At 51.4% G+C, this 13,724-nt stretch overlaps 1 protein-coding gene across 2 annotated transcripts in view; it reads left to right on the top strand.

The window, feature by feature from the left end:
* The window catches only part of UXS1 (UDP-glucuronate decarboxylase 1), a 79,625-nt gene extending 69,718 nt beyond the window's left edge, over window positions 1–9,907 (top strand). For both annotated transcript variants that reach the window (XM_061168730.1, XM_061168729.1), the window contains exons 10-15: window positions 208–327; window positions 768–811; window positions 4,289–4,349; window positions 6,384–6,441; window positions 8,034–8,137; window positions 9,056–9,907. In XM_061168730.1, the coding sequence (XP_061024713.1) occupies window positions 208–327; window positions 768–811; window positions 4,289–4,349; window positions 6,384–6,441; window positions 8,034–8,137; window positions 9,056–9,187 (519 nt within the window). In that variant the 3' untranslated portion in view covers window positions 9,188–9,907. The remainder of the gene's footprint in view (window positions 1–207; window positions 328–767; window positions 812–4,288; window positions 4,350–6,383; window positions 6,442–8,033; window positions 8,138–9,055) is intronic.
* The last annotated feature ends 3,817 nt before the right edge of the window (window positions 9,908–13,724 follow it).

Below are 13,724 nucleotides of genomic sequence, written 5' to 3'. Positions count from 1 at the left end.
CAGGTTTCTGCAGCACGTTTCATGCCGGGGGCCTCAAGGTGGTGGGAACCGGGGCTCATGTGAGTTTGGTGTAACTTGCAGCCTCCAGATTTGATTACAGGGAACACAGCATCTCATCAGGACGGAAAAGCGCCTGTGTCTGGAAGGAAGAGCAGAGGTATCTGTGGGGCGCCGGGGCCGCAGGGCTCACCCTCTTCTGTGTTGCAGGAAGGCGTGGAGGTGCGCGTGGCCAGGATCTTCAACACCTTCGGACCCCGAATGCACATGAACGACGGCCGGGTGGTCAGCAACTTCATCCTGCAGGCGCTGCAGGGGGAGCCGCTCACGGTGGGTGGCGGGTGGGCGGGCGCGGGCGGAGCGCGTCCGATCGGGTGTGTGGGGGGGGTGCCTGCCCTGAAGTCAGGAGTCCCCACTGCCCTTGGAGGGAGGGAGGGAGGGGGCGGTGCGTGGAGGGAACACACGGGAGCCGTGACCCTGGATGGGGCTCAGGTCACCCTGCTCCCCGAGCTGCAGACACCCTGGTGCCTCGGGCTCAGGGCCTGCCTGCAAAGGCCTCTCCCGCCGTGCTCTTGACCCATGACTGTGCCCAGAGGTGTCTCTGTCCAAGGGTGCCTCAGGGTGCCCCTGGGTGAGGCCCCGGGCCTGGTGGAGGGCCTGGCACGGCTGGACCCTGGGGTTGTCAGGGCTGAGGTCAGGCTACGCCCCTGGTGGTTGAAGGCTCCCGTGTAGTCCGCGGTTCCGGGACCCTCCGTGTGGTCTCCCCTCAGGTGTACGGATCCGGGTCGCAGACAAGGGCCTTCCAGTACGTCAGGTAAGACCCCCAGGCGGGTGAGGACCGTCCAGTCGCGTCTGGGTCACTTGCTCGTTGTGCTGTGTTCGTTCCGGTGAAGCAGCTGGTTGACGTTAGTTCTGCCCTTCCTGTGGGCGGCCCCCCCCCGCCGCCCCCCCCCCGCCCCGCCCCGCTCCCGGTTCTCTGCCAGTAGAGGTCGGATGGGCTGGTCTCCTGCTGCCACCTAGTGTCTTGTCGGCCAACCTGCCGGCCCCGAGGGTCACCCAGGGCCTGCAGTTCAGGCCAGTGAGGTGATGGCCTCAGGCATCCAGCACACCTGCAGATGCCGCAATCAGACCCTTTAGACGTGCCTTCTGGGGTGGACGAGGTCGTCATCATTAAGAAGGTCAAGAGGCCTAGTGTTGACAAATTCTGTGCCCAAACTAAATGCAGATAAAAGCCCTTTAAGAACTTTGTTGCACAGTCTCGCACGGTCATAGTTACCGTTTTCCCGGTAGTGCTCCTCAGTCTAGTTTTTTGTCGGCCAGTTCGGTTGGTGGCAAGTTTTAAAGTGCAGTTTGGGTTCTGAGAGAAGAGTCATCATGTGAGCAGTTACATCTACCGAAATATTTTCCCCCGTGGCACAGTGATGGTGAGTTCTGCACAGGTTTGCGGTGTCCTCAGTCACTGGAAAATCTAGCTGTATGTCTTGGGACCGTATACTTGCACTTTTCAGTACAAATACCCTGGACTGCCTGTCCATCAGAAAATGCTGTCCCTGGTGCCCGCGGCCACCCCAGGGATGCTGTCGGGCGAAGTGGTGGCAGGTCTTGGGGGGCTCCCACCCCACCTCGGCCCGAGCAACCACACGATTTTTGCCTGGTTTAAAAGAAAAAAAAAACACAGCCACTGTAGATTTTTTTTTTTCCCCTGCAAGTGTTTGTGAATTTTCACATTTAGTCCAAAAGAAAGCTGAGTAAGTGTCTTATAATGAACAGTGGTTTTTCTCTCCCCATCGGTTAGTATCTTGCCCAGCAGGGCAAAAGCCTGGGACCATCACGTCACTGGCCCACTTTGTTGCCCAAATAGTCTAAGAAGGGATTCAGCCAGGAGCTAGCCGGCCTGTTCTCATGTCAGAGCACTTAACCCGGGAGCCGTGCGCTGCAAGGAAGCGATTGCGGCCCGTGTCTGTGTGGGGACCGTGCTCCTGGGATCCTGCGCTAGGGTACCATCTTCTCATCGTGACATGTGCCCAGCCCGCCAGCCCTCCCCCGGCCCCCGTCTGCACACTTTCTCGAGGTGGGGTTGGGTCTTGACGTCTCAGTCACGTTGAATCTCCTCCAACAGCCTCATCAAGGCCCCCAGACTCCTCCAGCCGTACCACCTCGTGGAGTATTCCAGAGACTGTGCAGTGAAAGGGGCATCAGTTACAACCCGTTCTTACTATTTCAAAGGCATCAGATACAAAATTCATTTAAAGTAGCCTCTCAGGTGCTTGTTCTTTGCTGGTGATTAAAATCTTTTAAGCATCGAGTGATGCACGGGCTGCACTCCATCCCCGACAGGACGTGCCTCGCTGGCCTGCCTGTGCGGTCCACGCTCCCCGTCACCGACCCAGACACCAGGGTGCACCCTGGAAGGGACCTGAGTGGTGTCACTAAAAGTGGTGTTGGGGGCCCTTCGGGCAAACCCTTTCTTCGTGAGGCCGCGCCGTCTGCTGGTCTCACATCTTGAGTTAGTGGGCTCTGACGTGCTGAGGCTCCCCGACTTCACCAGACTCGGGGAAGGAGCTTTCCTGGCTTTCGCTCTCCATTGTTCAAGGCTTGGCCGAGAGAGTTAACTTAACCAATGCTGGGCTGTTTTAAAGAAGCTATTTTGTAGAAACTGAGGCTCTTTTACTTCACAGTTAAAAATGCACAACGTTCGGATCTGTAGTTACTGAACTAAATTACCCATTTCCAAAATCCACAGTTGCCCTGCGGCAGCGTTGCACCGTTTCTGGGTGACAGTGCGGTGTCTGGGTGGCGTGTGCGCTGACATCCTGGCATGACCGTGCTTGGTGCTCTCGTGGCCAGGTTACGTCCTCACCCCATCACGGAGGCCTGCTGTGTTGTCTTAAAAAGTCACTTTGTCAAAATGACACTTTTAGAGAGCTTCAGGTTAAATGGATGTGATGTGTGCACTTTGGGCCTTAAAAGTTGCCAGTTTTTTGCATAAAAGATGCATGCCCCTCCCCCCAGGATGATTACATAAGTGTCCGTCACCTTCCAGCTTAATATGGACCCCCCCCCCATTAAAAATGTTTGTGGATGCTACTGAATGGCACATTTTAACGTCTTTTCCAAATATGCAGAGATGTGTGCTGTCAGAGGACGTGTTGGGATGTGGTCGTTAACGGCCATAGTGATGAAGGGACTTTTTGCCAGTTTCTAGAAGCGAGGAATCATCTAAAGTCAGCGGTTCTTTGCATCTGTGCTTGATCCGTGAGAGCAGAACGGACTTTAGGCGTGTTCCTACAAAATGCCCATTGGCTGTAAGCAAAAACCCAGAAAATCATTTGTTTGCTAAATTACCCCCCCCCCCCCAAATTGTTTTTCAGTGAAAAGGAAAGCAAAACCTGAGGTTTTCTTTTGGAAGTTTAGCACAGTAACCTGCTCCTTGCTGGTTACGGCGGAGGAGGGGAGAGGGTTGCAGGCGGCCGCATTTGCATCCCCGGAGCAGAGCCCTCACAGCCTCGTGAGGCACAGTTGGTGAAAGTGACCTAGTAAAGTGCTCGTGTAGCACCGAGGTGTCATTTTTACGAAGTCACTTTTTTTTGACAGAACCACCCTTTAACGTTTCTGAAAATAAGAACCAAACCTTGGTAAGCGGAAGTTTGCCTCTTGACCGTCACCCTCACGGCCCGCTCTCTCGCCATCCGTCTGCATCACCCAGACGCCCCCGCCCGTCCCATCCGGCTGCTGGGGTTCCTGGGGGGAGGTGAGGGGCCAGAGGTCCAGGGAGCTGGTTTCAACACTCAGGGTTGTCTGGCTTTCTCTGTGAGTTGCCAGTATGAGACTTACATACTGGAGTTCTTTCATTGCAGGAGACATTATTTTTTAAAAAACCATCTGCTTTTCCATATGGGCCGACTACCTGGGTTCCCGTTAAACATGGACTTTCCTCCGAAACTTGCATAAACGCCATCTTTTTTTGGGTGTGTGCCTACTTTATTTTCATTTTTTAATTGCTGAAGGATTTCAGAAATACACAAAGCAGGGAACTCATCCCCATCACCGAGCTTCCGTCCTGCTCAGCCACGTGCCGGCCCCCCCCCGCAGAAGGCAGATCCCAGACGCCACGTCATCCCGTCCGCAAACGCTTGAGCATCCTCTGCGCCCTCTTACGTGCAGGGTTTCATTTTGACGTCCAGTCTCCCATGGGGGTTGTGGTTTCCTTCGGGGAGGTGGCCGGCTCGTGTCCGGTGCTCGGCGCCTGTGGGCCCCGGCGGGCACCTGAGCAGCCGCCCCTCTCTTCCAGCGACCTGGTGAACGGCCTCGTGGCACTCATGAACAGCAACGTCAGCAGCCCCGTCAACCTGGTGAGTCCCTCCCTCCGCCCACTCCCTCCCCAGCCGGCCGGTTCCTGCTTCGCTCACTCCGTCAGCACGCTTAGGGCACGTGCCTGTCTGTTGCTTGCCCAGTACTAGAGGAAGATACACGGAATAGAACAAAACAGGAGTCCACAGAGAAGTAAGATCTGGGATAAACTAACCCCGCTCCGTCCACCGGAAGGGCCAGGTCTAGAAATTCGTGGAGTCTCTGGTGGTTGTAGGTGACTTTCTGTGTGTCCTTTGTCCATCACTGAATGTGCAGTTGGTCTCGATCAGGCTTGCTTTCTGGGGCTGTAGAAGATGGAGTGGCTAGGAGAGTTTCCCTCATTGTCATGTCTGTGAGCGCCCAGACCCCCTTCGTGCCGCTTCCTCCCTCGCTTCCTGCAGCCCAGACGCTCCCGGGAGGGATCGGGACTGGTTCCGCCTGATCTGTGTTCCAGCCTCGCTCACTCTTAGTTGCTGGAGGATGTGTTTCTCTGCAGAGCATTTTGTCCTGTCCTTGGCCGGTTCTCGCTGGCAGAACGTTTTTCCTTCTGTTTAGAGGTAAAACCTCGTCCTCTGTGTGCCTGCCCATGGGCCTGCCTTCTCCGTGGGGACCCCCCAGAGCTGGTCTATGCTGCTGTGATGTGACAGCTTCCCCAGGACTTCCCCAGTCTCCTCTCCAGCTCTTCCAGGGATCAGGTTGGGCTAGAGCCCTCTGACCCTTTTGGTCACTGTCTCCTGAATGGTTTCATTCCATCCTGTTTAAAATGTGAGGTGTCCAGTGTAGACTGCCCGTCATTCTAGACGGTCCGCTTCTGCCCATGGCAGCTGACCCGAGCCCCCGTCCCCCCCGCCCCGCATTGGGGGAGCCCCGCCCCTCTCACCACCTCGGCCCCCTCCCCTCCCTAGGAGGGGCTAAGCTCACAGGTGTGGACGTGCCTGCTCATTTCTTGAAAGCACTTCACTCGCAAACCGTTCCTTGTACTTTTCTTCATGACCAGCAGTCTGAAGCACGCTCTGGAACGTTCATTTCTCCTGGGTTGGGCGGGAGTTCCTACCAATGGCGAAGGACGGGCCCTGGAGAGGTCCACTCCCTGTGGGACCTTTGACCAATTCATGGGTACCGGCGACCGCAAGCACCCAGCCAGCGCTGTTTTCATGCATTTTCGAAGAAACAGGCGGTTAAATACCATAAGCCGTGTCTCGTGATCCTCACTTCATCTTGAGCCTTCACCGCCCTTATCCTGTGTTTTCACTTCTCGCCCTTCCCAGTGTGCGTCTTAACCAGTGGTCGCCCCAAGCAGCCACTCCCTGCGTTAGTGCCGCGTCCTTCTTGCCCCTCGGCACAGAGCCGTGCTGGAGTGTCCGACTCCTGTAGAAACCTGTCTTGTTTCAGGGGCGTGTCTGCCGGTAGCCCCGGGGTGCTCATAATTACGCCTAGGGTCCCTTCCTGCCTCTTTTACCTTTGGTCTCAGACGAAACCAGGAGATTGGGGATGAAGAGTGTTGGGAAGTACAGTTGCCAGACTTCACGGTGCTCTCTCCCGACGGGACGAGCAGGCTCGGGGAGGGGCTGGGCCGCGGCTGCTGGAAGGTAGGGCGGCAGGAAGAGGCGGAGGGGCGTTCAGAGGCCCCCAAAGTAAGCCCGCCGTAGAGCCACATCCTGTGTCTCGCACCGGCTGCCCAGGGCCCCCCCTGCGAGCGTGCTTCGCGTCCGTTGGGACTCCTGGCCAGGCTCACGCGTCTTCATTACCGAGGGGGCGAGCAGGGCGCCCCCAGTGGGAAGCAGGAGTGTCCTGGGAGAGCTAAGCTCGCAGAACCAGGCTTTCCTGCAGAGCGACACCGAGCCTACAGTACCTTTGCGTCTGGAAACCGTCCCGTACCTGGGCCAGGGGACGCAGCGCCCTGATGCGCCGCTACACAGGCGGGCGTCTGCTGACCCTGCCCAGCCCCCGGCGTCGGGGACGGCGTGCGCGTGGGACGGGAGGGCGTGGCGTCGCCGTTGCGCTTACACCTCTAACCAGAGACCTTTCTTCCTTAGGGGAACCCGGAAGAACATACGATCCTGGAATTCGCTCAGCTAATTAAAAACCTCGTTGGTAAGTAGGACAGAGGCCTTCCTGCGTGTGAGCGGCCGCGCTTACCTGTCGGTTAGTAACGCCTTGCCTGGACGGTGGGTAATGAGTACGCGCTGATTGAACTGGATGAGAAGCAGATCTTGCTCAGGAGCGCCTCACCGTTGTGCGATTCTAAGCGACGGAAAGATGAAGGCGTGCGGGGAGGGGGCCGGCTTTGTGCGCCCTTGTGACAGAAGGCCTGTGTGGAGCAGAAATGGTACGTCTGTCCTCTGTGCTCGAGACGTGACTGTGGTCGGCAGTTCTGCCCAGGTGACCCCTGTCTGGTTCCAGACGCCAGCTGAGCCGAGCACAGGATTTCAGGGAGCAGGAGAGCGACACCGGGGCTTGTGTGATTCTGGTGGAATCTGGTGGCGAGTTTTAGGTTCCATGTGCAGTTCTGGCCAGCCTGGCTGCGGGGTGTTGCAGGCGGTGTGGACACTGGGCCTGGCCCCCGAGAGGGCGTGCTCTTAAGCCATGAGAAGTCTGTGCGTTTTCAGCCAGCCCTGGGCTGCCGGTGTCTACGGGCTGTGCCCTTGGTCACAGGGTCAGGTTCCTGGGGCTCGGGTTGGGGGGGTGTCTGCTTCCCAGGGTTGATCAAGAAATCAGAGTCCAGATACAACCAGATTGGAGTGGGGTTGGCTAGACCAGGCGAGCGTGATGTGGGCCCGTCTAGACCCTACGCTTAGCAGGCTGGATTCTCTGCAGTTGTCCTTCCTGGCACTGGACAGTCGGACAGGACAGGGGATGGTCCTCCTGAGATGAAAACCACAGCATCTTCATCACCATCAGGCACTTGTTAGAAATGCAGAGTCACACACCCTGCCCGTGTCTCCCGGATCAGAATCTGCGTTTTGCCAGACTCCTCGGGTGGTCGTGCTCACGTTGAAGTTGAGAAGTTTGTCTGAAGCCTGGGTGGACGGCTGTGTAACACATCGACCCAGACCGCTGGCTTCAGACAGCAGCTGTTTTATTCGCTCCAGATTCTGTGACCACGCCTGGCCAGTGGTCACTGGGCTGGCTTCGTTCTGTTGGTCCTAGGAAGCTGGACTGGCCGGGCTTCTGTCCTTCTGCTTGAGGTCTGTCCAGCAGGATGGCTGGACATCTTTTGTTGGCTCAGGGTGGCTCTGGCAGGGCGTAGGTGGCAGGCCCTCGGAAGGTGTCAGCCTGGGCTGGCCGATGGTCACTCCCCGGCACTCTGCCCGTTAGACGGGCTGAAGGGAGCCTGGCTGCAGGTGAGGGGCTCCCGCAGGGTGTGAACGCCTGGGGGTGGCTCGTCGGGGCGTCAGGGTCACAGCCCCCCTGGCGGCAGCGGGCACGCGGCTGTGTTGCTGAGGGGGGTGGTGTGCGCGGGGCCCGCCCCCTCCTTCCCCTCGGGGTGGCGCAGGCCGGTGTCCTGCCCTGGCCAAGCGCTGTGCGCCAGCAGCGCAGTCCCCTGGTGGGGGCCCGAGGTGACTTGGGACACAGTGCTCCACCTGCGGCTGTGTACCTGGCTGCTGGGCCTTTGGTGTATGTGGCGAGTCATGTCTCAGTGGTTCCTGATTTTCTTCTGACCTTTTTTTTTTTCAACACTACAGGCAGTGGGAGTGAAATTCAGTTTCTCTCCGAAGCCCAGGATGACCCCCAGAAAAGGAAACCAGACATCAAGAAAGCGAAGCTGATGCTGGGGTGGGAGCCCGTGGTAAGTGGTGGGGGGGGGGTCCCACTGCCCTGTGGAGAAGGCCTCCCACCCCCGCACCGTGTCTGTTCCTTGGGGGTGCTGCTGTGCGGGGCGGCCTGGGGGCTTGGGGGTCTGGGTGGCCCCAGCAGTGTCTTCTCCAGGCCCACACGGGGCTTGTACCCTGTGACCCTCGTCCTCTGTTACGGGGAATGGCTTGGCCCCAGGTAGCCCTGCTTGGCCTCCGTCCACTCAGCCAGGGTGTCGTGGACGTGCAGGGCCGGCCACGATGCCCGCGATGTAGGCGAGCTCATCCACCCCAGTTCCCATGCAGGCGGAGCAGGGTGGGAGTGTGAGAGGATGAAGGGGGGAAACCGTGGGCCTCCCCACCTTTCTGTTGCTCTTAGGGTCCATCAGCCTGGTTGGTGTGGCCTCGCCAGGCCGGGGATGCCTGTCCCCCAGGCTGACGGTCCCCCCGGGGCTGGGTGTGGCTGCTGCGTTCCTTTCCTTCAGGTCTCAGTTTAGAGGTCATGTCCGCAGAGAGGACATGGGCAGCTGATTCGGTTTCTGTTTCCTGTTTGCTGCAGGGCAGCTCTAAATTATGAGGCTTCCCAGGTCATGGGTCCCTTGTAGGTCCCCGGGGGTGAAAGTACAGAGAGTAAGCAAGTGTCACCCAGAGAATCAGGCATGTGGATCGGATACGGATGCTTCCAAGCATCTTCCTCCACGGAGACTTCTGAGAGAAGGGCGCACGTGGGCATTATTTTAAGGGTGCCTTTTGTGACTGATTCAAACTGGAACAGACTCCCAACCTGCAGGAGGAAGTGTGGGTCTCTGGGGCTGCAGCTCGTTCCAGTGCAGTCTGTCAGGGTGCACAGCACAGGCGCAGACAGCCTCGGGGGACCTGGCCGCGCCCCTCATTCTTGCTCTCTCTTTAAATAGGTCCCGCTGGAGGAAGGGTTAAACAAAGCAATTCACTACTTCCGGAAAGAACTCGAGTACCAGGCGAATAATCAGTACATCCCCAAACCAAAGCCTGCAAGAATAAAAAAAGGACGGACGCGCCATAACTGAAAACCTTGCCTTTCGGGACGGGAGATGCCCTGTTTCACACTTGAGGAGATGTGTTTTTCTTTTTTTTTAAAAGAAAGACTTAAACAGGTATCATGAAGAACAAACTGGAATTCATTCTGAAGCTTGCTTTAAGAAATGGATGTGCCTAAAAACTCCCCTAAAAAAACTGCAGATTTTGCCTTGCACTTTTTAAATCTGTCTTTTTATGTAAAATAGCATTGATGCATCTCTGCGTATTTTCAAATTTTTTACCTTGCCGTGAGAGCCTACGTCGTGACTGTCATCGACAGTTTTATTTACTGGTTTCTTTGTGAAGCTGAAAAGGAACATTAAATGGGGTGATTAAATGCTGATTTATTTATAAAGTGGGTACTTATAAATGAGACGTTATACTATGCACAGAGGAGAAAAAGCAGACCAGCAGTATTGTCAGGTAGGTGGGTGGCATACTGCATTAATTCTCGGGCAGATAAAAAAATTCTGTTTGAGAGCTTTATGTTTCTTCTAATTCAGAATTTTTCCAAGGTCTAGTTTTTAGTTGCAGACTTGCCTTTGAAATGTTTCTGTTGGTTGTCACAATCCAGGATATTTGAAATCAATCAATCAGTCACTACTGTGTTGTGCTGCATATGGTGGGGGTGGGCAGTTAACATATTCTTGGTTAACAGTGGTTAAATATGCTATTTTAATAAAATATTGAAACTCACTCTCAGTTTTAAAGGTTGGCCTTCTGCTTTGCATGGTGCATCATCGGATGGCTAAGAAAAATATTGGAGAATTTAACTTTAAAGAAAATTCTGTAACTATCCAGGTTGGTATAATCTGTAACTTGATGAGTGGATAGTGGAAACATTTCTGTGCTGCTGGGGCTGAATCTGTGCAAACGGTGTTCATTGCAGCGTGGAGAGATTTTTCAGGTCTCGCCCAGGGTTAGCATCACCGTGTGTCCTTCCCTGGAAGCATGGAGCAGATGGAGAAAAGGAAGTGTCATCAGTGGCCTGTGGAGTAGGAACGGAGAGCTTTCGTTTTCACTAAGAATTCTTTCAAGCTTTAGTGATAGGGCTTACTGGTAGGGTTTTTTAATTCCTTTTATAACAAATGGAAGAACACATAGGAAGTGAGTTAAAGCGACACATTTTCAAGTCAGTTGGCTTCATGGGGTAGTGACAAATGCTGCAAGGACACCAAGGGGATAAAAGCATCAAGCAGGGGCACTGCGCTCGTTTCCATACTAACCAGGGTAAACTAGGCTTGCCTGTCTGTCCTTCTAAATCTCCTAAGGATAATCTATTTTTTTAATTGGACATGTTTTTCCAATCAGAATCTCTGGGGTCAGACCAAGGAAGCTGTGGTTTTGTTTTATTTGTTGTGCTAAGGTCCCCAAAAGATTCTGGAACTGAAGGTCGATGCTAGAGTGGGCATGGTGTGAGAAGGAGAGGACTCAGGATGCCTTCTTATATTTAGTTGTCATTATTTGGGCCTGAACTAAGTGACACCATTTACTGAGAGGGGGTGAACGGAAACTTGTTTGGGAACCACTAACAAACAAACAGTGACGGCCAGGCACTGAGGAAAGAGCGTAGGCATGGAGGGAGTTTGGTGGAGCTCAGCTGTGCAGTGCAGGTAGGGAGAGCCCCAAAGCCCCAGGCTCCAGAATTCTCTTACCTCGTTACTTGCTATATCTAGAATATAGGAATATCTAGAATTCCTTTGTGAGATTCATTCCTTCGACTTTCTTCCCCACAGTTTTCATAAAGTATACTCATGGACCAAGGAAGAGAGGAGGGAGCTGAAAAAAATATTCCTAGGAAAAGGGCTGACAGACAGTTTCCTGAATTTGGCAAAGCAACATAAAGGTTCAGATTCAAAATGCTGAGTGAACCCCAAATGAGATAAAACCAAAGAAATCCACACCAAGATGTCATAGTCAAACTCAAAACTAAAGCCCTAAAAAAGAATCTCAAAAGTAGCCAGAGGGAAATGACACATTACCTCCAGGTTCAAAACAATCAGAATGGCAGCAAGTTCCTCAGAAACCAGGGCCCCAGAAGTACGTGGCACATTTTTCATGGGCTGAAAGAACTGTCAATCCAGAATTCTATATCCCATGAAAATATCCTTCAGAAATGGAGGGGAAATCAAGACATTCTCATATGAAGTAAAACAACTGAAAAGTTTTCACCAGCAGACCTACCTTAGAAGTATGACTAAAGTAAAATTCTCTAAACAAAAAGGAAACAATAAAATATGGAAACTTGGGACATCAGGAAGGAAAAAACAAGGAAAGAGCAAAAATATGGGTAAATATAATGGGTTTTCTTTCTCCTCTCAAAGTTTTCTAAATTACGTTTGATGGTTGAAGCAAAAATTGTATAAGTTTTATGGTTTTCAATGTATATAAATGAAGTAAAATAACTATATTGTAGATATGGGAGGATAAAAGAAAGTAATGTTTCCAAACTGGTAAAACTTGACACCAGTAGATTTTGAGAAGTTATGTGTATATATACTGTAATACCTGGAGCAGCCACTAAAAATCTGTACAAATGCCCAAACAGAATTCTAAAAAAAAAAAAAAAAAGAAAATTTATTTTTTTAATTTAAACTACGGGAAGGGAGGAAAAAATAGAAACAAAAGACAAGCAGAAAACAAAAAGTAAAGTGGCACATTTAAGCCTTAACATAATACATTAAATATAAATGGAGGCAACAGTCCCTCCCACCAGGAAGCCTGCAGAAGCCTCTTAGACAGCCTCCTCCACCATGGGGCAGACAGCAGAAGCAAGAACTACAACCCTACAGCCTGCAGAACGGAAACCACAATCACAGAAAATTAGACAAAATGAGATGGCAGAGAAATATGTCCCAGATGAAGGAACAGGATAAAACCCCAGAAGAACAACTAGAGGAAGTAGGCCATCTACCTGAAAAAGAAGTCAAAGAAATGATAGTAAAGATGATCCAAGACCTCAGAAAAAGAATGGAGGCACAGATGATTGAGAAGATACAAGAAATGTATGACAAACCTAGAAGAACTAAAAAACAGAGACGAACAGTACAATAACTGTAATGAAAAATACACTAGAAGGAATCAATAGCAAATAACTGAGGCAGAAGAATGGATAAGTGAGCTGGAAGACAGAATAGTGGAAATCAGTGCTGCAGAACAGAATAAAGAAAAAAGAATGAAACAAAATGAGGACAGTTTAATAAGACACCTCTAGGACAACATTAAATGTACCAACATTTGCATTTAGAGGTCCCAGGAGAAGAGAGAGAGGACCTGAGAAAATATTTGAAGTGGTAATAGCTGAAAAATTCTCTAACATGGGAAAGGAAACAGTCATCCAAGTCCAGGAAGCGCAGAGAGTCCCAGGCAGGATAAGCCCAAGGAGGAACACATCGAGACACATAGTAATCAAATTGACAAAAATTAAAGACAAAGTAAAAATATTAAAAGCAACAAGGTAAAAGCAACAAGTAACATACAAGGGAATTCCTATAAGGTTATCAGTTATCAGCTGATTTCTCAGCAGAAACGCTGCATACCAGAAAGGAGTGGCATGATATATTTAAAGTGACGAAAGGGAAGAACCTAAACCAAGAATACTCTACCCAGCAAGGCTCTCATTCAGATTAAACAGAGAAATCAAAAGCTTTACAGACAAGCCAAAGCTAAGAGAATTCAGGACCACCAGACCAGCTTCGCAACAAATGCTAAAGGAAGTTCTCTAGGCACAAAAGAAAAGGACACAACTAGAAACAAAACTATGAATGGAAAAGTTCACTGGTAAAGGCAAACATACAGTACAGGTAGGAAATCATCCACACACAAATATATCAAAACTAGCAATCGTGACAAGAGGAGACCACAAATACAGGATATTGGAAATGCATCTGAAATTAAAAGACCAGCAACTTAAAACAATCCTGTTTATCTACAGACTGCTATATCAAAACCTCATGGTAACTGCAAACTGAAAATCTATAATAGATGATACACACAAAAAAGAAAAAGGAATCCAAACACAACACTAAACTTGGTCATCAAATCACAAGAGAACAAAAGAGGAAGGGAAGAAAAAGCACCTCCAAAAACAAAGCCAAAACAATTAACAGAATGGCAATAAGAACATATATACTGATAATCACCTTAAAAGTAAACAGATTAAATGCTCCAACCAAAAGAAATAGATTGGCTGAATGGATACAAAAACAAGACCCGTATATATGCTGCCTACAAGAGACCCACTTCAGATCTAGGGACACATACAGACTGAGAGTGAGGGGATGGAAAAAGGCATTCCATGCAAATGGAAATCAAAAGAAAGCTGGAGTAGCCATACTCATATCAGATAAAATAGACTTTAAAACAAAGAATGTTACCAGAGACAAGGAAGGACACTACATAATGATCAAGGGATCAATCCAAGACGAAGACATAACAACTGTAAATATATATGCAGACAGCACAGGAGCACCTTAATATATAAGGCAAATGCTAACAGCCATAAAAGGAGAAATTGACAGTAACACA

The sequence above is a fragment of the Eubalaena glacialis genome, chromosome 14, assembly GCF_028564815.1.
Source record: "Eubalaena glacialis isolate mEubGla1 chromosome 14, mEubGla1.1.hap2.+ XY, whole genome shotgun sequence".
NCBI lineage: Eukaryota > Metazoa > Chordata > Mammalia > Artiodactyla > Balaenidae > Eubalaena > Eubalaena glacialis.
This window is presented reverse-complemented; position numbering and strand designations above follow the sequence as displayed.